The sequence below is a fragment of the Podarcis erhardii genome, assembly GCF_964252035.2.
Source record: "Podarcis erhardii genome assembly, chromosome: Z".
Taxonomy (NCBI): Eukaryota; Metazoa; Chordata; class Lepidosauria; order Squamata; family Lacertidae; genus Podarcis; species Podarcis erhardii.
In genome coordinates, this window is record NC_138504.1 from 12,367,528 (window position 1) to 12,386,828 (window position 19,301).

A 19,301-nucleotide genomic window follows, 5' to 3' on the forward strand; every position below is an offset into this window, starting at 1 on the left:
AATGCAGCCAGTAGTTGTTTGGATCCCAGTCACAATCATAGTGAGGAAGATTATATTGTTTTTGGGAATATTGCCTGTTTGATCAGGAGAGTGCTTGGTTATTAATATGACAGGAACAAACCAAGAACAGTAAAGACCTGCAGCATTTAACTTTGATTTAGAATAGATGTAGAGCTGTTCAATCAATGAATGCAGCATGTCATGTTGAAAAATGATATTTAAAGCCTCCATGTGTTTGATTTTTTCTTAGCAAGGGGAGGTAAGACTCAAATGTCTTACAGCTTTGCAAGGGCTTTATTATAATAAAGAACTGAATTCCAAATTGGAGCTCTTCACCAGTCGATTCAAGGTTCGTATTTTTACTCTTTCATTTAAGCTAGCATTTTCTCTCTCTTTCATTTAAGCTAGCATTCCAGACTTTCCATTTTTAACACTTGTCATTTTAAAACTTTGTCCCCCCCCCATCAGGATAGAATTGTGTCTATGACTCTAGACAAAGAATATGATGTGGCAGTGCAAGCAATAAAACTACTTACTCTTGTTTTACAGTAAGTATTTCAGGGTAATATGTGTGTAATATAAACATGTGGAGTTAATTTGTACATTTTGTTTACGTGCACTTTGACAAAGCTTTGAACATAGAATATCTGTTTTGCAGTGTCACTTTTATTATGTTGCTTATGGGGCTGAAAGATCTTTTTTTTGGGGGGGGGGGATTCAGTTTTTATCATGCTGGGATACTCTGAGCAGGTTTTTAAGTAGTTCTCAACAGCCATTTGTGCCAAAAAATGTCATGATTCCTTGATATATTTGTTTAAGAGCCCAAATTCTTTGGTGGGTTTTTTGTTCATGACCACAGTGAGCAGCAGGGCAGCCTAAACTGACTTAGTGAGGTCACCTGTTCTGCTGTGGTAATTTTAAAAGTCCACTGATTTCATGGAAGTTATTTGTAGGTGGTGTAAGAATTCCTACAGCATCTTCACCCAGTTTCCAAGCAGCTGCAGCTATCAACTACTTAGCAATCAACCGGATTCACCCTGTCTCCATTATATCATTTTATTGCCAATTACATTTCATTATACTTGAATAAAAATGTCTGAGAGAATTTGGCCCATTTCCCACAGTGCAAATAATATTACATATAAAGCTGCTGTAGTACTTGACCAGCCCTCCATTCATAACCAATTCTGGTAGCTATGGGACATGTCAACTGTTGGCGGCAAAGATAACTTAGCTGTCAGCATTTACCTCAGACCACTTACCGTTTTTTTATACAGCTGTTCACAAATTTAACAAGCAGCTAATGAAACTCAGTAAAATGAAACTAGTTATGCAATCCCTGAGCGGTTGGTGTACATGGCTTTGGACTGCAATACCTCATGGACCACCTCCCCCCATATGAACCAGTTGACCTTGCAGTCATCATCTGGGGCCTTCTTTGTGTGCCTTCTCTGTGAGAGGTCTGGAGGCCAGCAAAACCATAATGGATTTTCTGGGTTGGCTCCCTGCTTGTGGAATGCTCTCCCCTGAGATGCTCACCTGACACCTTTGTTCCATAACTTTAGGCACCAAGGAAAAACATTCCTCTTCTACCAGTCCTTTGGCTAATTAAACTATCTATGGCCTTTTAAACTGTGGGGTGCATGCATAGTGTTTTCATTTGTTACTGTGATATGTATTTTTGTGCTTTTATATTGTAAACCTAGCTCTGTTGGCTTTGTGGTTATTGTTTCTGTACTTTTATTTTTGTCTATATCGAAATATTAGTCACTTTGCTCCTTTTTTGATTTTAATGTTAACATCAACTTTGAATCTCTTCGTTCTTCCTTAAGATTTTGGGATATATATTTTTTATTTTCATTTCTAGGAGTAGTGAAGAAGTCCTGACTGCAGAAGACTGTGAAAATGTCTACCACCTGGTTTACTCTGCCCATCGTCCAGTAGCTGTAGCAGCAGGAGAATTTCTTTATAAAAAGTAAGGCAGGATAATGTTTTTGTATAAGTACCACTTATGAAATGGTTAATGTTTTCTGTAATTAGCATACTATGGATATGTTTTAAACAAAGTCTCTCCTCATGAGGGAAGCAATAATCAAATGCAGTATAGTTGCTTCAGACTGTAGGAAGTTACACACACAAATATCACAACCTAAGTTTTATTTCTCTAGTTCCACCTGAGCAGGAAATCTCAGTACTGTGCTATACACAGGCCTATGTCAGAGTCAGTTCCAACCAAATGGGACTTGATAATGTTAAAGTTTGTTTCTGGACCCCATTTGAAGTGCTTGTTTTGACCTTTAAAAGTCTCATACAGTTTAGGGAAAGTATGCCTGCTCACACTCTGTGGACATCTTGTGCCTTTCACTGCATGCCACAGCTCTAGTAAATGGACAGCCTGAAAATCCTGGTGGTTTTTGTATTTATGGTTCAGTTCAGTTAATGACTTAAGGTTTTTTGGTGTGATATCTGACTTGACAAATAACAATTTATGGTTGATTAGCAAATTGGATGATCATAAATCAGGATTTGCAAACTAGTTTCCACTAACTATGGTTAGTGGAGTGCAGGAGGTATTATGCAGACTTAAGATGAGTATAGTTTTATGGAATTCAAAGCATAATACAGTGGTGCCCCGCAAGACGAATGCCTCGCAAGACGAAAAACCCGCAAGACGAAAGGGTTTTCCGTTTTTTGAAGCACTTCGCAAGACGAATTTCCCTATGGGCTTGCTTCGCAAGAAGGAAGCCCATAGGGAAATCTCCGGGGACCTCTTTTAAATGCTGGCGGTGGGGAGCAAAGCCTTTCCCCCCCCCTCCGGCCTTCAGAAGAGGTCCAGGAAGGCCGGCGGGGGCCGAAAGGCTTTGCTCCCCACCGCCAGCATTTTAAAAGCGGTCCGGGATAGCAGGGAAGCGCTTCCTGCTATTCCGGACGGCTTTTGAAGGCAGGCGGGGGGGAGCAAAGACTTTCGCCCCCCGCCGGCCTTCAGAAGAGGTCCAGGACCTCTTCTGAAGGCCGGCGGGGGGCAAAAGTCTTTGCTCCCCCCCTGCCTGCCTTCCCGGGAGAGCGGAGAAACGCAGCGCCTTTCTCCGCTTTCCCGGATGGCTTTTGAAGGCAGGCGGGGGGAGCAAAGACTTTCGCCCCCCGCCGGCCTTCAGAAGAGGTCCAGGACCTCTTCTGAAGGCCGGCGGGGGGCAAAAGTCTTTGCTCCCCCCTGCCTGCCTTCCCGGGAGAGCGGAGAAACACAGCGCCTTTCTCCGCTTTCCCGGACGGCTTTTGAAGGCAGGCGGGGGGCGAAAGTCTTTGCTCCCCCCCCCGCCTGCCTTCCCGGGGGCTTTAAAATCGCTTTAAGTCCGCTGTCCGGGGCGATCTTTAAATGCTGGTGGGCGGCAGCGCTGCCGCCCGCCAGCATTTTAAAAAACCCCGGGACAGCGAAGAAGTCCTCTGCTGTCCCGGGGTTTTTTAAAATGCTGGGGGTGGGAAGAAAAGCCCTTGTCCCCCCCCCCAGCCTTCAGAAGAGGTCGGGGGACAGAGTGTCCCCGGACCTGGTCTGAAGGCGGTTTCCATAGGAACGCATTGATTGATTTTCAATGCATTCCTATGGGAAATCGTGCTTCGCAAGACGAAAAACTCGCAAGACGAAAAAACTTGTGGAACGAATTAATTTCGTCTTGCGAGGCACCACTGTACAATAAAATACAATGTGTAATAAACAAAAGAAGCAATTTGGGCATCATTTGGGGGAAAGGGTTGTTTCCATTTCTGATCTGGAGGCAGTGTTCTACTTGGAAGTAAATTCCAGCAGTTCAGTGGGGTTTCCTCCCAAGTAAAACATGCATGGATTGGGGACCTTAATGACTAAAGCCATTTGTGTGTGTGTAATACTGCTGCCCTGAGACGTTCCAAAGCAACTGCATAGGCCAGTGGTGTGCAAACTTTTTTTAAAGAGGGCCGGAAATGAAGGGTTTTTTTAGGGTTGAAGTTGTTGAGCTTTTTTTTAGGATTTTACCCCAAGAAGGAAACTGCCACAGGAGCCAGATAAAATCCGACAGGCCGGATTAGGCCCTGAAATGAACTTTGTACTTAGGCAGTACTGAGGTAGACAGAGCATTGAGTCAGATTTGGTATAAGGCTCCTTCCTGTGTATCTGTTTCAGCGGGACTATGGCTCAGTGCCAGGAACATCTTTGCACCCAGAAGGACCTTGGTTCAACTCCCTGCTTTGGTTAGAGCATGGTGATGATAATGCCAAGGTTGCATGTTCAGGCCCCATATGGGACAGCTGCACATTCCTGCATTGCAGGGTTGGACTAGATGATCCTCAGGGTTCCTTCTATCTCCACAATTCTATGATTCTAAGTATGCAAGTATTTGCATTCCTGCTATCCTAACCCAACACAACACACACATATTTAAACTAGGCCACTGAGTGTTTAGTCGCCAGAGGTGAATATGCAAGAAAGTTCCTCAGCGTTTGCCTGACAGAACAGAAAGTAGAAGCTGGAAAATGTGCCCCCTTTTTTGTTTTTCAAAATGTGGCAACCCTATTATAGGCAACCCTTCCATAGTGATAGAGGATGAGATCCCACATAGTGCCAGTGTACACAGTGGGAATTCCCCTTCCTCTTCTGCCCCCTACATCTCCCCCCCCCCGCCCCATCTATCTCAGAGGGTCCCTCAACCCACTGGAGCAGATTTTGGGGTGCATGGGTGACAGCAAGGAAAATGAGAAATAAAATGTATCACGTGTGCAAATGGAAGTTCACTGCATCAGTAGGGTGCAACAATTGGATATTGTCTATAAAAGAGCAAACTTTTACCTGTTAATAATAGTTAACTGTTGCTCTTGAAAACATCATCTGTCTAGTAAATGCATATACAGCAATTTTTGATATAGCAATAAATGTCTGGTGCTTGTTTTTTTGTTCCCTTGCTTTGAAAGGCTTTTTAGTCGTAGAGACCCTGAAGAGGATGGAATTCTTAAAAGACGGGGGAGACAAGGTCCAAATGCTAACCTTGTCAAGACTTTAGTATTTTTCTTTTTGGAAAGTGAGGTATGTTTATGAGTAACTTGTTCATTTTATAGAACTATAGTTAAGATAAATGCTTGATTTTTATGGTGATTTCTTCCAGAAGAGCATACCAGGCATTCAAGACTTTCTGAATAGTAAGAAGTGTCTCACCCAAGTATAGCAATTTGCTTAAAAGAGCAGTAAAATAGTTTTGCCACAGTTCATTTTATATACAGTGGTACCTTGGGTTACAAACGCTTCGGGTTGCAAACTCTGCTAACCCAGAAGTAGTTGCTCCAGGTTGCAAACTTTGCCCCAGGATGAGAACGGAAATTGCAGTGCGGTGGTGGCAGCTGGAGGCCCCATTAGTGAAAGCGTGCCTCAGGTTAAGAACGGTTTTGGGTTAAGAATGGACCTCCGGAACAAATTAAGTTTGTAGCCTGAGGTACCACTGTATCTGTTGAACATTTTTTAAAACTAGGATGTCTTTACAAATCTGTTATTAAAGGGATTATTTATTTTACTGTAGAGGTAGTTTTTGATGATTAAACAGCTGCCTAGAGTGAGGCCGAGGCCTATATTTTTTTGGCTACACTAATTAGTGGAAAATGAGTTCATGAAAAGTTTTGCTACTCTGTTAAGAGTATGAATATAAACAATATGGCCAGGAAGATTGAAGTCATAGGCCACATTTCCTTTGCTCTTCTGTGCACCTCCAAATCTCTCCCTTTATGATTATTGCTGACACTGTTTAGCATTGACAGTTTTGATAATAGAAGCATGAGGGGAGAAGAAGAGTTGTCTGATTTGAGGTTCTTTGAGTGTTTTGCTGTGATTAGATCTTTCAAATAACCATGACTGTCACTGTCAATTAAAATGCAGCACACATTTCTGAATAAGTAAACCAGTTCAGGATGCTTAAATACACTTGTTTCAAGGGGTCATCATAGTAACTGCAAACAAGTAACAAAACATTTTCCTGGTTAATTGCCCATAATTCTGTTCAATATTAACACTTCCCTTTGAAATTATAAATAACAGGAATTAGTATTAGCTCTTTCACAGCTTCAACAACAGTAGGGCTTTTCCTAACCATTGGGGTATACATATTAACTAGTTTTCCTGAGACAAAATGTTAAATACAGTTGAATCTTTTTTAGTTACATGAGCATGCTGCTTACTTGGTGGACAGCATGTGGGATTGTGCCACTGACCTCTTGAAGGACTGGGAATGTATGAATAGTCTTCTGTTGGAGGAGCCACTCAATGGAGAAGAACGTAAGATTTCACTGTATTCTTCAGCATCAAACTTTTTCATAAGAAGACTTTATAGTCTGGTTGGGAAGGGGTTTTGAGTTTGGAGAGGTTTCCTTTCTCATGGAAGAGAAAGGGAAGCTCTTTTGTGTACAGAAATCTGGGTTGCAACCATTGGTTAGCAAATAGTCCATATGTCTTGCAGTCCATAGGTCAGTTTGTTTCTATGCATATTTCCTTGGAATGTACTCTTGGATTGGACATACTCTTTATGAAGCATAGTTTGTAGCCTAAATCTGTTGAATTTTTGTTGTTGTCTTCAACTTTGGGATCAAATGAAATATGTGTATGTTTAATAAACAAGTTCTCCAGAGAACTATAGAGTGGATCTTGCAGTGATGAGGAGCGAAATCCACTTTCCCTTGGTCTCTCACCATGATTTTTTAGTATACAAAGTTAACCCCCTCCCCTATTTCATAGTCAAACCAGCAAATGTGTTTTAATAAACAAACAGATGTCTGGTTGCTCCTCAGTTTTTCTGTATAGGTATTGTGTTGTAGGAATAATGCTGTTTTGCAGATTTATACTGAAACATCATCCCTGATAATTTTATTAAACATTTGAAATCATTTTAATACTAAATCAGTACCTTAAGTTAATTCTGCAGATCAGTACCCTTGCTCCTGCTTTGTTCTTATCATGTGAATCTCCCATTTACTTTATTCTGTAAAAATAATACTGCTGTCTTCTTAAAGAAAGCATTAAAATGCAAATACAGCCTTGAATGTAGTACAAAAACTGTAAAACATTACTATTACTTCCAAACCTGAATTCAAACTCATAATTGTACACATTTGTTGTTTTCTACTTAATCTTGATGCCCCAGTTGCAAGTTTAAGCTATTAACATAATTCTAGTGGAAAACCTTTATTACTTATATATTACTTATATCTAAGGCTTCATAAGCAGGTATGTTCTTAGGAAAAATGAGTTGAAATATTTTGATATTTTTTATAATTTCAGCTTTAACAGACAAACAGGAAAGTGCACTAATTGAAATAATGCTGTGTACAATTAGACAAGCAGCTGAATGTCATCCGCCTGTAGGAAGAGGCTCAGGAAAGCGGGTATGGTTTTGTTTTTGTAAACTTATAGTATGGCAGTAGTGCTGAATTCATTCTCATATTTGATTTTAATAATAAGGCTTTCTAGCAAATGAAAAACTGTGTTGGTAATTCTTCACATATGTTGTAACAGATGGATGCAGTACAATGTCAGTAATGTTGCATTGTTAAAATACGTATCAAAAGACCCTATAGTTGTGTCCCAAAAGCCTTTTAACTTTCATTGGATTATTACATTAAATCAGAAGTAAGATGTGCTGATTGGAAGATGAACTCATGCCTAGTGTACATATTAGTGAAAGTATCTTAACTTTAACTAAATTATCTTTTGTCTCAAAGACCAGAGTAAAGCAATCCAAGTTCCAATACTGAAATTTGGTCATAGAATTGTGGCACATTTTTGTAGCATTAGCACTTATTAATTCTACGATGCAATAACTTTATGTAGTGTAAATTGTGTGGCTGTTGAAAACATGATTCTATACCCATTGCTTAACTTTGGTTGTACATTGGTTAGAGGATTCAGTTAATAAGCAACTAATAAATGTAAACAATAAATTTTAGTTTGCTCCTTTATATGAATCTGTTCATACATGTGACATCTGTACCAAATTCCCTACACATAATTGTCACTGGGCATGCATGAGCACATGGATGGGTGGGGATTCTGGCGCAGCTGCTGCACGCCTGTTCTTTATTTTATATATTAACTCCAGAAAGTAGTACAGCATAGCATGTATTTGAATAACAATTGCTGGAGAACAACAGTGGGATAGAGCTATTGTTCTTGTGTCCTGCTTTTGGGTTTCCCAGGGGCATGTGGTTTGCCACTGTTGAAAACAGGATGCTGGACTATATTGGCCTTTGGTCTGGCGCAGCAGGCTCTTGGGTCTACTATAAGTTACATTTTTATAACTTAGTAAGTTACTGGTTGCACTAAACAACTGTTGAAACTGTTGATATGATCACTTATTTAGTTATAACTATCCTCGCACTTTCAATGTAGGTACTTACGGCAAAGGAGAAAAAAGCACAGTTGGATGACAGGACAAGGATCACAGAACTTTTTGCTGTGGCACTCCCTCAGCTGTTAGCAAAAGTGAGTGATTTATTTTTCTCTCTTTTTAAGACCACAATTACATAGGAAGCTGCCTATGCAGTCTCAGACTATTGGTCAATCAATCTCAGTATTGTTTACACTGACTGGCAGCGGCTCTCCAGGATTTCAGACAGGAGTAACTTTCTCAGTCCTACCTAGGGATTGAACCTGGGACCTTTTGCATGGAAATAATGTGCTTTGCCCTTTTTGTGCAATTTTCCACTGGTTCCAGCACTTGAAGAGGCATACAGAAAGATTGCATTTGGAGAAGTTACTTGGTTAATGAAGTTAACAGTGTTGATTAATAATGAATATTTTTGATTTCCTGGTGAAACTCATGTCTGGAATTGTAGAATGCATAATTTGATAGAAAGCTCGTATTAAAATTTAACAAATACATGATTATGTGGGGCACTTTTGTTTTCTTTTAAAATATTTGAGCTTTGTTTTCTTTATCAATTTCTACAGTATTCTGTAGATGCAGAGAAAGTCACCAACTTGTTACAGTTGCCACAATATTTTGATTTGGAAATCTACACAACAGGGAGATTAGAAAAGGTAAGTAAATTTGCAAGTATAGAAGAATAAAGGGAATAAAAACTGAACAAATGCTCCTATTAAACAGATAATTGTATATTGGGGGTTAGCAGCATTCCATAGTGGGGGCTATTGCAGGCTTGGCTATGGAGCAGATAGCTTCAAGAGAATGCAACTCTTGTAACAGGTGAAGCCAATACCTACCTCTTTTGAAATAAGTAGTTTTAAAGAAATTCCTTTTGGGTTTGCTTGTTTGTTTGCTTGCTTTTGTTTGTTTGTTTGTTTGTTCTACTTGATCAAATAACCAGAAAAAATATGTATGCTGTGCTTACTTGATAATTTTGATTTGTCTTTTGTAGCATTTGGATGCCTTATTGCGACAGATCCGGGATATTGTTGAAAAGCACACCGACACAGATGTTTTGGAAGCTTGCTCTAAAACGTACCATGCACTCTGTAATGAAGAGTTCACAATATTTAACAGAGTGGACATTGCAAGAAGTCAGCTAATGGATGAACTGGCTGACAAATTCAATAGACTTCTTGAAGATTTTCTGCAAGAGGCATGTATCTTGTTTTAGTTGTGTGTTTGTTTGTTTTATTTCTTGCTTTAGCATTCAAGCTAGCGTTCTCACTGGTCATCACTCCTTGTAAGAACAAAAAACCTCAACAATTGCAAGTACTTCATATATGGCCCGAAATAGAAAGCATTGATAGTTGTTGATTTTGTGAGTGCTTTTCATTTGAGCTACTCATAAAATATTACTTTACCATTTATTGAAGATACTTACTTTTACTGCAACCGTATAATTTTTTAACAGGGTGAAGAGCCTGATGAAGATGACGCTTATCAGGTCCTATCGACATTAAAGCGAATCACTGCTTTTCATAAGTAAGTACAGGAACAGCCTGTCCGCTTCTTGCAACTCTCAACTCTTTGTTTTAATAATAAATTTAAATTCTAATCACTGAGAAGTTTTAAAAGTGCTAAAATTAAACTATTTATTTCAAAAAATAATTTTTAAAATAATTGACAGTAGTGCTGTGATCATTTTAGCAGCCATGTATTATGCAGGCATTTGACTACTTTCTGCTCAATATGCCCAACTTCTGTTCCTGCTGGTCTTTTCCCCTATTAACATTACCACATTTCATGTTTGTGTAAAGAGGCATTCACTCTTTTAATACTAGAGAGAGAGAACCACCAGTTAGTCTTCATGTTAGCTCTTTCTTTAGAACCACTTACTTAGGGAAAGCTGTGCATGAATCTGTCTTGTCTTGTTTGAAGGTGGACATTAAAAACCTGTATATGTGTCCACTACCTACGTGTCTTCTATGTACACTCCCAATATTAAGCTGAGGGAAGGTTCAGGATCTTTTTTGCTAGAGTTACAGTGTGCTTTTAAAAAAAAACTATGAATGAGTTTACCCTTATTCTTATACCCACAGGAAATTCATATGTAAGAGAATAAAGAAATATTGTCCTACTACATGAAATGAAATAGACCGAATATATGGATGCTGCTTCAGACAGCAAAATTTTAAAATAATTAGGCAACAAATCTTACACTTAACATATTTTTATCTAAAGAGTAAAAGAATCCTTAACTATTCCAAAAAGTTTCATTACTTGCTTGAAGTCAATTGTTTCCTGAGTCTTCAGGTTATCTTACTGTTGGCTATGTGGGACACATTCCTTTACAGGAGATGTTGATTAAATTTTGCTGGTGACCAGATTATTTCTGCAGTACGTTACGTAAATAGTCTTAGGAGGTTAGGATGGTTGCTAAGTGCTTTCCAGGACAAATTTGAGGTAAGAACTAGACCAAGATGTGGAAAGTTCATTTTGGAATATATTTTATATTGAATGATACCAACTGTGCTGATGCCACAATCTATTCTACAGTAAAAAGCTATTTACAGGTTGGCACCTCTGTTTCCTTCCTCTTCCAATCCAGGGGAAGGGGCAAGGAGGGAAAATCAGGCACATTGCATCCTCCATGACTTGGTGCTGTGCAAAGCACACTGGAACTCTAGCAGGAGTGGGGATATTTATTCATATCAAGACTTGTATTCCATTATGGGGAACCTTCTGGGGGCCACATGACTGTTGTGGGCAGAGTCAGAGGCAAAAGTTGGGGCTGCAATAGGTGTGGCCTAGAGAGGTATGAGGACCACTTAAGGTTTCCTCTTCTGTGGTGATAACATGTCTAGATCTGTTATAAGGAGAGTAATTCAACTAATGCCTAAGGGTAGTTGCACTGTGCTGCTTATAATAATAATAATAATAATAATTTATTATTTGTACCCCACCCATCTGGCTGGGTTTCCCCAGCCACTCTGGGCGGCTTCCATAAAAACCAGAAATACACTAAAATATCACAGATTAAAAACTTCCCTGAACATCCCTTAAGATGTCTTCTGAATGTCAGGTAGTTATTTATCGCTTTGACATCTGATGGGAGGGCGTTCCACAAGGCGGGTGCCACTACCGAGAAGGCCCTCTGCCTGGTTCCCTGTAGCTTTGCTTCTCGTAATGAGGGAACCGCCAGAAGTCCCTCGGCGCTGGACCTCAGCGTCCGGGCAGAACGATGGGGGTGGAGACGCTCCTTCAGGTATACTGGGCCGAGGCCGTTTAGGGCTTTAAAGGTCAACACCAGCACTTTGAATTGTGCTCGGAAATGTACTGGGAGCCAATGTAGGTCTTTCAAGACCGGTGTTATGTGGTCTCGGCGGCTGCCCCCAGTCACCAGTCTAGCTGCCGCATTCTGGATTAGTTGTAGTTTCCGAGTCACCTTCAAAGGTAGCCCCACGTAGAGCGCATTGCAGTAGTCCAAGCGGGAGATAACTAGAGCATGCACCACTCTGGCGAGACAGTCCGCGGGCAGGTAGGGTCTCAGCCTGCGTACCAGGTGGAGTTGGTAGACAGCTGCCCTGGATACAGAATTGACCTGCGCCTCCATGGACAGCTGTGAGTCCAAAATGACTCCCAGGCTGCGCACCTGGTCCTTCAGGGGCAAAGTTACCCCATTCAGGACCAGGGAGTCCTCCACACCAGCCCGCCCCCTGTCCCCCCAAAACAGTACTTCTGTCTTGTCAGGATTCAACCTCAATCCATTAGCCGCCATCCATCCTCCAACCGCCTCCAGGCACTCACACAGGACCTTCACCGCCTTCACTGGTTCTGATTTGAAAGAGAGGTAGAGGTGGGTATCATCTGCATATTGATGGACACCCAGTCCAAACCCCCTGATGATCTCTCCCAGCGGCTTCATATAGATGTTAAAAAGCATGGGGGAGAGGACGGAACCCTGAGGCACCCCACAAGTGAGGGCCCAGGGGTCTGAACACTCATCTCCCACCACCACTTTCTGAACACGGCCCAGGAGGAAGGAGCGAAACCACTGTATAACAGTGCCCCCAGCTCCCAGCCCCTCTAGACGGTCCAGAAGGATGTTATGGTCGATTGTATCAAAGGCCGCTGAGAGATCCAGCAGAACTAGGAAACAGCTCTCACCTTTGTCCCTAGCTCGCTGGAGATCATCAACCAGCGCGACCAAGGCAGTTTCAGTCCCATGATGAGGCCTGAATCCCGATTGGAAGGGATCCAAATGGTCCGCATCCTCCAGGCGTGCCTGGAGTTGTTCAGCAACCACGCGCTCAATCACCTTGCCCAAGAATGGAAGATTTGAGACTGGGCGATAGTTGGCCATACTGGCCGGGTCTAAAGATGGTTTTTTAAGAAGCGGTTTGATGACCGCCTCTTTCAGCGGATCTGGGAATGCTCCCTCACAGAGGGAAGCATTCACCACCCCGCAGAGCCCATCGCCCAGCCCTTCCCGGCTTGCTTTTATTAGCCAGGATGGGCAAGGATCCAGGAGACAGGTGGTTGGTTTCACGCGTCCAAGCAGCCTGTCCACATCCTCGGGGGTAATGGATTGCAAGGAATACAGTAATCAGTGCATTGCAAAGTGGGAGAGAAGGTGTGATGAAATTGAACTGTTCATTTTCTTTCTATTTCAGTGCTCATGATCTGTCAAGATGGGATTTATTTGGTTGTAACTACAAGTTATTAAAAACAGGCATTGAGAATGGAGATATGCCTGAACAGGTTTGTATATTTAAAAAAGCAGTAATAGGAAAAATACATCTAAGAAAACAAAAATCACAGTCCTTTTTTTAATAACCATTTTATCTTGTGTTTTAAACACAGATTGTTATTCATGCTCTGCAGTGTACTCACTATGTAATCCTTTGGCAGCTAGCAAAAATTACTGACAGCAGTTCTACAAAGGTAAGCCTTGTTATGATGATGGTGGCAACTTAAAGTTTCATAGAATGAAATGTGTAATAGCAGTGTGTCACCAGGTCAAGCTACTTGAAGTGCCTGTCAGTATGATGGGGGGCAGGGAGAGAAGGACAGCTGGTAACCCTTCTGACCTCTGAAGGGCAGGGTGGATTTATTGAGCTGAGGGAGGGAGGTCTCATTTAAATGACATAAATGGGACATCTCTTTTCAGCCGCTTATTTCTATCTGTAATGAGGAGAACAGAGGAATGCAATGTGTGATCCAGAAACCAGCTTGAAACTTGCACAGGGTATATAATTCCAAGGGTCAAATAAGCTGCAATTATACTACATGTTTTTTGTTTCTTTTCTTAGATCATTTCTATTTTATGACAAGTTCTTAGTTAACATACATTTTTTGTTTAACAAGCAAGTATAATTTAAAGCATTGCATATTATTTAACATTCTGTTTCAAAGGAGGATCTTCTACGCTTAAAGAAACAGATGAGGGTATTTTGTCAAATCTGCCAGCACTACCTTACCAACGTAAATACTGCTGTTAAAGAACAGGTTAGTCACTGTTTTACTACTTGGCCCCTTTGTATGTAAGTGATTGAAGAAACATACATACATACATACATATGTATGTATGTATGTATGTATGAGTATATGTGTGTGTGTGTGTGTGTACACACACACACCGTAATTTTAAGCAAATCTTGATTTTCCTCAATTGTGTAATAGTGCAAATTGTTAGGATGCTAACGTTTAGAATATTGGAAAGGCAGTATCTTTAGATTGTTTCAGCATATGGCATATGAAAACACACTTTTGTTTGATATTTTAGTTGAATAATTTCTAGCCCTGGGGTTGCCATTGCAGTGCTCAATGGCAACCTGGTACCCCAGAACACCTACATTAGTTCCACCGCCCTGCCTAACAATCAATTAAGAAAATTGATTTTTTTATTTTAAAAAAGGGCTTTCAGCTATTTTCAACCCAGAATGCTTCTAGGTGCACATGGGCCTGGATGGTAGATGGACTGGAAATTACTCAGGTACTGCCTTTAGAAAGGTGAAATATACATGCTCTCTCACTAGATTTAGTAGAGCTCCTCAGAATAAAAGGTAAGCTGGGGGAGGGGACTGTTTCATTAGGTTTTTGTTTTATTTTATTGGATGTCATTCTTTTGGTGTTTGAAAGGTTAATATTTAGATAAATGGGAAACTTAGTTGGATCCTTACTTTACAAGTTTAGCATATCATATCTCTGGTTGATGATGACTATAACTGTTTATTGGATTCCTTGCCACAATAATACAATCATACTAAAATCTGTTAATGCTTAAAATAAGGTGGGTCCTAAAACATCTCAGGTGTCAAAGGTCAGGGTCTTCATAATATGACAGACACAATGTAATGATGGTGTGGGAATTCCACATCTAACAGCCTGCAACAGAAAAATATATATATAATTATGGTTCTTATCATTATTTTTTGCAGGCCTTTACAATTTTGTGTGATGTATTAATGATCTTCAGTCATCAGATTATGTCAGGAGGTCGTGACATCTTAGAGCCGCTAGTTTATACTCCTGACTCTTCATTGCAAGCTGAAATGTTGAGTTTTATTCTCGATCATGTCTTCATTGACCAGGATGATGATAACAACAGTGCAGGTATAAGGCTGTGAAATCATCTTCTAATCATATTGACAGAATCTGAATATGACCCAAAAGACTTGGGTTCTCCCTTAATTTACTAAATCACTGGCTTCCTCAGAATAGCTTGCCTCTTTTCTTATCTTATCACATGAGTTCTCAGCTGCAGTCTGAAGTGGTACAGTGAAGACACGTGTTTATCACTTGAGTGGGAATTAGGCCCTAGCTTTCACCATATTTTCATAATTGCAGTCTAAATTGTAGTAGCTCACGTTAGCTTAAAATATGTCATTTACAACAGTTAGAACTTTGTGGCCTTGCATTGTGTCCTGCTTTCAGTTACCTTTAAAAGATAGCTCTATGATTCCATGAAATACCAGTCTAAGTGTAAATTCTTGTAAAAAAGTTGGAAAGGGATCATACAAGAAATGAATAAAGAGAACTTAAATCAACTACGAAAACTATTCTGTGCTACAGTGTACTTAAAGTTTTATTTTCTTTTTAAAGATTGCCTTGTTAATACAGTGTAGCTGGCAAAGCATTTGGTAGTCACTTCTTTTTTCCTGCTGTCATAGGTTATTTTCAACAACATTTTCAGCAGCTGTTAATAAAGGTCCAGTTGATGAGAATTGATTTTTTAATGCTGTGCACCTTATTTCATTTCTTAGATGGACAGCAGGATGATGAAGCCAGTAAGATTGAAGCTTTGCACAAAAGAAGAAATTTGCTTGCAGCTTTTTGTAAACTTATTGTATATACAGTGGTGGAAATGAATACTGCTGCAGATATTTTTAAGCAATATATGAAGGTAATTCAGCATTTCTGATCTTCTGAAAATGGTGGGGTGGGGCTTTCATGTTAACTGGTTGCTGTCAGCTAGCATGTTCTCATTTTTCAAGTATTTTATATTTCCTTTTTGGGTGTGGCTGTTAGACCATAAACAGTTCATATTTGTTTTCCTTATGTCTTGTATTGATAGAATGCATGTCTTGCCTGGGTCCTGGGAATGTCTTGTTAAATTGTAGTTAAATGAAATATTTTAAAGTCCTTTTTTAGTATCTCTTCAGTTGACTTCTTGACACTGTTAAGAAGTGACTGTTTGTTGTCAGCAAGTCAAGCTGTTTTGTGTGTTTTCTCTCCCTTGTAGTATTACAATGATTATGGAGATATAATCAAAGAAACAATGAGTAAAACAAGGCAAATAGATAAAATCCAGTGTGCAAAGACTCTGATTCTCAGTTTACAACAGGTAAGTACTTCCTCAATTAAAGTACCTGATCCCAATGGTTGCTAAAAACAGACCTTATTAAAATAAATTAGTGCAACTCAAGTTATAGGAGTAATTCTATTTATATCTGAGTCCATTGTTATGCCCATGAAGCTCTGCGATACTTAATGCTAACTTTAATAAGCATTGACAGTTAGGAAATTTCTGGGAACAAGTCACATTTCATATGTTTGTGATTTCTCTCAAAGAGAAATTCAATCACTTAAATGTATGCGAGTGTGCATGGGCCATGTGTTGGACTACCCTCACCTGAAGGAACAGGGTTTCCCCATGTGTTTCCCTCAGTCTGTAAATTAATGGGTTGAATAATATTTGTCAGCTTGCATCACCCTGCAGGCCATCAGACGATAATTCTGAAATACTTTAATAAATCCTTATTAATTAATATTAATACCCAAGTTCATAATGTCCAAATTCATTAAGCACATATCTTCTATGCTCTTCTTCACCTTGCATATATTTTAGAACTAGTACTAACACCAAATTGCAAAAGGTTTACTGAAAATAAGTTGACATATGGGTATGCACATTGTAAGCTTCAATCAAGTTTTGGGGGATGGAATTCAGCAGACAGAATGCTCTGTACACTTCATTGTATTGTTATGAGTAACACTCCCGTCTTTATAAACTTATATCTTGCTGGAGTGTAAGCAAAGTTATTATTTTATGTTGAAAGACTAGCTCTTAAGATGGTTTTGGTTAAAGTTGGTAGAAGACGCTCATTTTGTAAGATTTGGGGAAATATTCAGATTATGCATTAAATTATACAAAAGTTTATTAAGACTGAAAAATGCTTTCTTTATGCAGCTTTTCAATGAGATGATTCAAGAAAATGGGTATAACTTTGACAGATCATCACCAACTTTCAGTGGCATTAAGGAGTTAGCTCGACGTTTTGCTTTAACATTTGGACTTGATCAACTGAAAACAAGAGAAGCCATTGCTATGCTACACAAGTAATTGCTCCCATTTTTTTGTTTTTTGTTTTGTTTTGGAAAACACAAATGCATTCTGGAGTTTTGAATTACTATTTAGCTTTTTGTGAATTTTAATGTGTGATCAGTCTCACCATTTCTAGCAGGTGGAAGGTCTAAAATAAATAGTATATTCAATTCTAGCCAATTCAGTCTTTGTGGTAGGGGTAGAACCTGTGGCGCAGAGGCCAAATATAACTCTCTAGGCATATGTGAACCTCAGTTTGAAAGATTCACCACCTATGTAACTTCCTGTAATTTCAGCAATACTATCACACAAACCGCTTGGAGGTCTGTGCATTTTACTCCATCTGCTGCACAATAGCTTGCTTTCTTCTAGCCTAGCTGGGCATATCAGAAAGTAGACCATGATAATTTCTGAAGCTTTTTTATGATGATAAGGCTGTAGTTTAGTGGCAGAGAACCTGTTTTGCATGAAGAAGCTCTGAGGTTCAAGACCTAGCTTCACCTTTGTTTTTCAAAGTTGGGCATCAGGCAGTGGGTAGACTTTCATAAAGCACTTTCATATGTGCACACAACACCAAAAAGAAAAGTGTCATACTTTGAATTTCCTGTATTCCATGAGAATACAAAAACAAATAGGAAAAATCCTTTTAGCTTCATTTAAAATGTTTAATTTTAATTGAGAACAATGTTTCATTCACAGTTGTAAAATACATGATTTGCAATATTTGAAATGTAAAAAATACTGTTTACCCTTTTGAAATATTTTTCTAGCATCAATTGTTTTGGAACCTTTTCATGTCAAAGGGAAATCTTACTGTATGTTTTTCAATTTTTTGCCCTTTGTGAAAACTTATTTATAACTGCTCACTTCAATTCTTAATTGTTTTCAGGGACGGCATAGAGTTTGCTTTTAAAGAGCCTAACCCTCAAGGTGAGAGCCATCCACCATTAAATCTGGCATTTCTTGATATATTGAGTGAGTTCTCATCCAAACTTCTCAGGCAAGACAAAAAAACAGTGTAAGTACATTCTTTATATTTGGATTTTCTTACAAGCTACACAGATGTCTTTTAAGTATCATCATTTGTTCTTTTAAGAACATTTCTGTAATATATTTCTCTGAGAATAGCTGTGCTTTAATGTGGAACACTTTATCTTCAGTTTGCTTAATAATTAATTAAAATAGAATTGTTTCAGAATGTTGTGGGTGGACAAACTTTAGCACTGGGACATAGTGCCCAAGTCTTCTTGTTGCTGTTTGAGACACTAGAATTAGGACAAGATATACATGTAGGTTGTCCATGATGTATGGAACAAGAATAGCTTTTACCAAAAATTCCAGAGGAGAATTTGATAGTAGTTCCAGAGCCAACATTCCATTCCATTCCATTCTAGCTCTAGGGGTCTGTTTGCTATTACATTCCAGATTAGGGCCAACTCAACAGTCCTTTCTAACTTGATGCAGTCTGCTAGTGGGGTGCAGAATTATTATTAGAATTAATATTACAATTATTATTATTAAATTTGTATACAACCCTTGATCCAAAGATCACAGTGTGGCTCATAACATACAAATACCAAATGAGAACACAAAATACATAATAACCCAAAAACAAAATGAGCAGATGTAAGAATGGCTAGAGTTTGTGCTGACAAAAGCAATACATGGACATGGCTGCTAGCTGTTTTGTTCTTGTAGGGAGAATTGCTACTTAAATGCTGTTTCTGTCTTTAGACCTTTGAATTTAAAAGCTTTAGAGAACTGTGTCATTACTTTTGATATTTTTATGTTAAATATATATCCAGTGTGTGTTAGTAATAATTTATTGTTCCTTCTTAAAGGTACGTATATCTGGAGAAGTTCATGACTTTTCAGATGTCTCTCCGAAGAGAAGATGTGTGGCTTCCACTCATGTCTTACAGGAACTCTTTGCTAGCTGGGGGTGATGACGATACTATGTCAGTCATTAGTGGAATCAGTAATCGAGGGTCTACAGTAAGGAACAAAAAAACAAAACCAGCTACAGGGAAGCGGAAACTACCAGAAGGTTTGGATTTTTAATTTTTTCATTGCAGCATGTTTGGCTTTCAACTTGAGAAGTG

The 19,301-nt window shown here is 39.4% G+C and overlaps 1 protein-coding gene across 6 annotated transcripts in view; it reads left to right on the forward strand.

Moving 5' to 3' along the window:
• The window catches only part of STAG2 (STAG2 cohesin complex component), a 69,110-nt gene that overhangs the window by 41,252 nt on the left and 8,557 nt on the right, over nucleotides 1-19,301 (forward strand). For all 6 annotated transcript variants that reach the window (XM_081847876.1, XM_081847872.1, XM_081847875.1 and 3 more), the window contains 19 exons: nucleotides 251-349; nucleotides 469-548; nucleotides 1,868-1,975; nucleotides 4,939-5,050; nucleotides 6,169-6,286; nucleotides 7,286-7,389; nucleotides 8,393-8,485; nucleotides 8,954-9,043; nucleotides 9,382-9,585; nucleotides 9,844-9,914; nucleotides 13,046-13,133; nucleotides 13,236-13,316; nucleotides 13,788-13,880; nucleotides 14,813-14,987; nucleotides 15,638-15,777; nucleotides 16,117-16,218; nucleotides 17,065-17,213; nucleotides 18,089-18,217; nucleotides 19,041-19,246. In XM_081847876.1, the coding sequence (XP_081704002.1) occupies nucleotides 251-349; nucleotides 469-548; nucleotides 1,868-1,975; nucleotides 4,939-5,050; nucleotides 6,169-6,286; nucleotides 7,286-7,389; nucleotides 8,393-8,485; nucleotides 8,954-9,043; nucleotides 9,382-9,585; nucleotides 9,844-9,914; nucleotides 13,046-13,133; nucleotides 13,236-13,316; nucleotides 13,788-13,880; nucleotides 14,813-14,987; nucleotides 15,638-15,777; nucleotides 16,117-16,218; nucleotides 17,065-17,213; nucleotides 18,089-18,217; nucleotides 19,041-19,246 (2,242 nt within the window). The remainder of the gene's footprint in view (nucleotides 1-250; nucleotides 350-468; nucleotides 549-1,867; nucleotides 1,976-4,938; nucleotides 5,051-6,168; nucleotides 6,287-7,285; nucleotides 7,390-8,392; nucleotides 8,486-8,953; nucleotides 9,044-9,381; nucleotides 9,586-9,843; nucleotides 9,915-13,045; nucleotides 13,134-13,235; nucleotides 13,317-13,787; nucleotides 13,881-14,812; nucleotides 14,988-15,637; nucleotides 15,778-16,116; nucleotides 16,219-17,064; nucleotides 17,214-18,088; nucleotides 18,218-19,040; nucleotides 19,247-19,301) is intronic.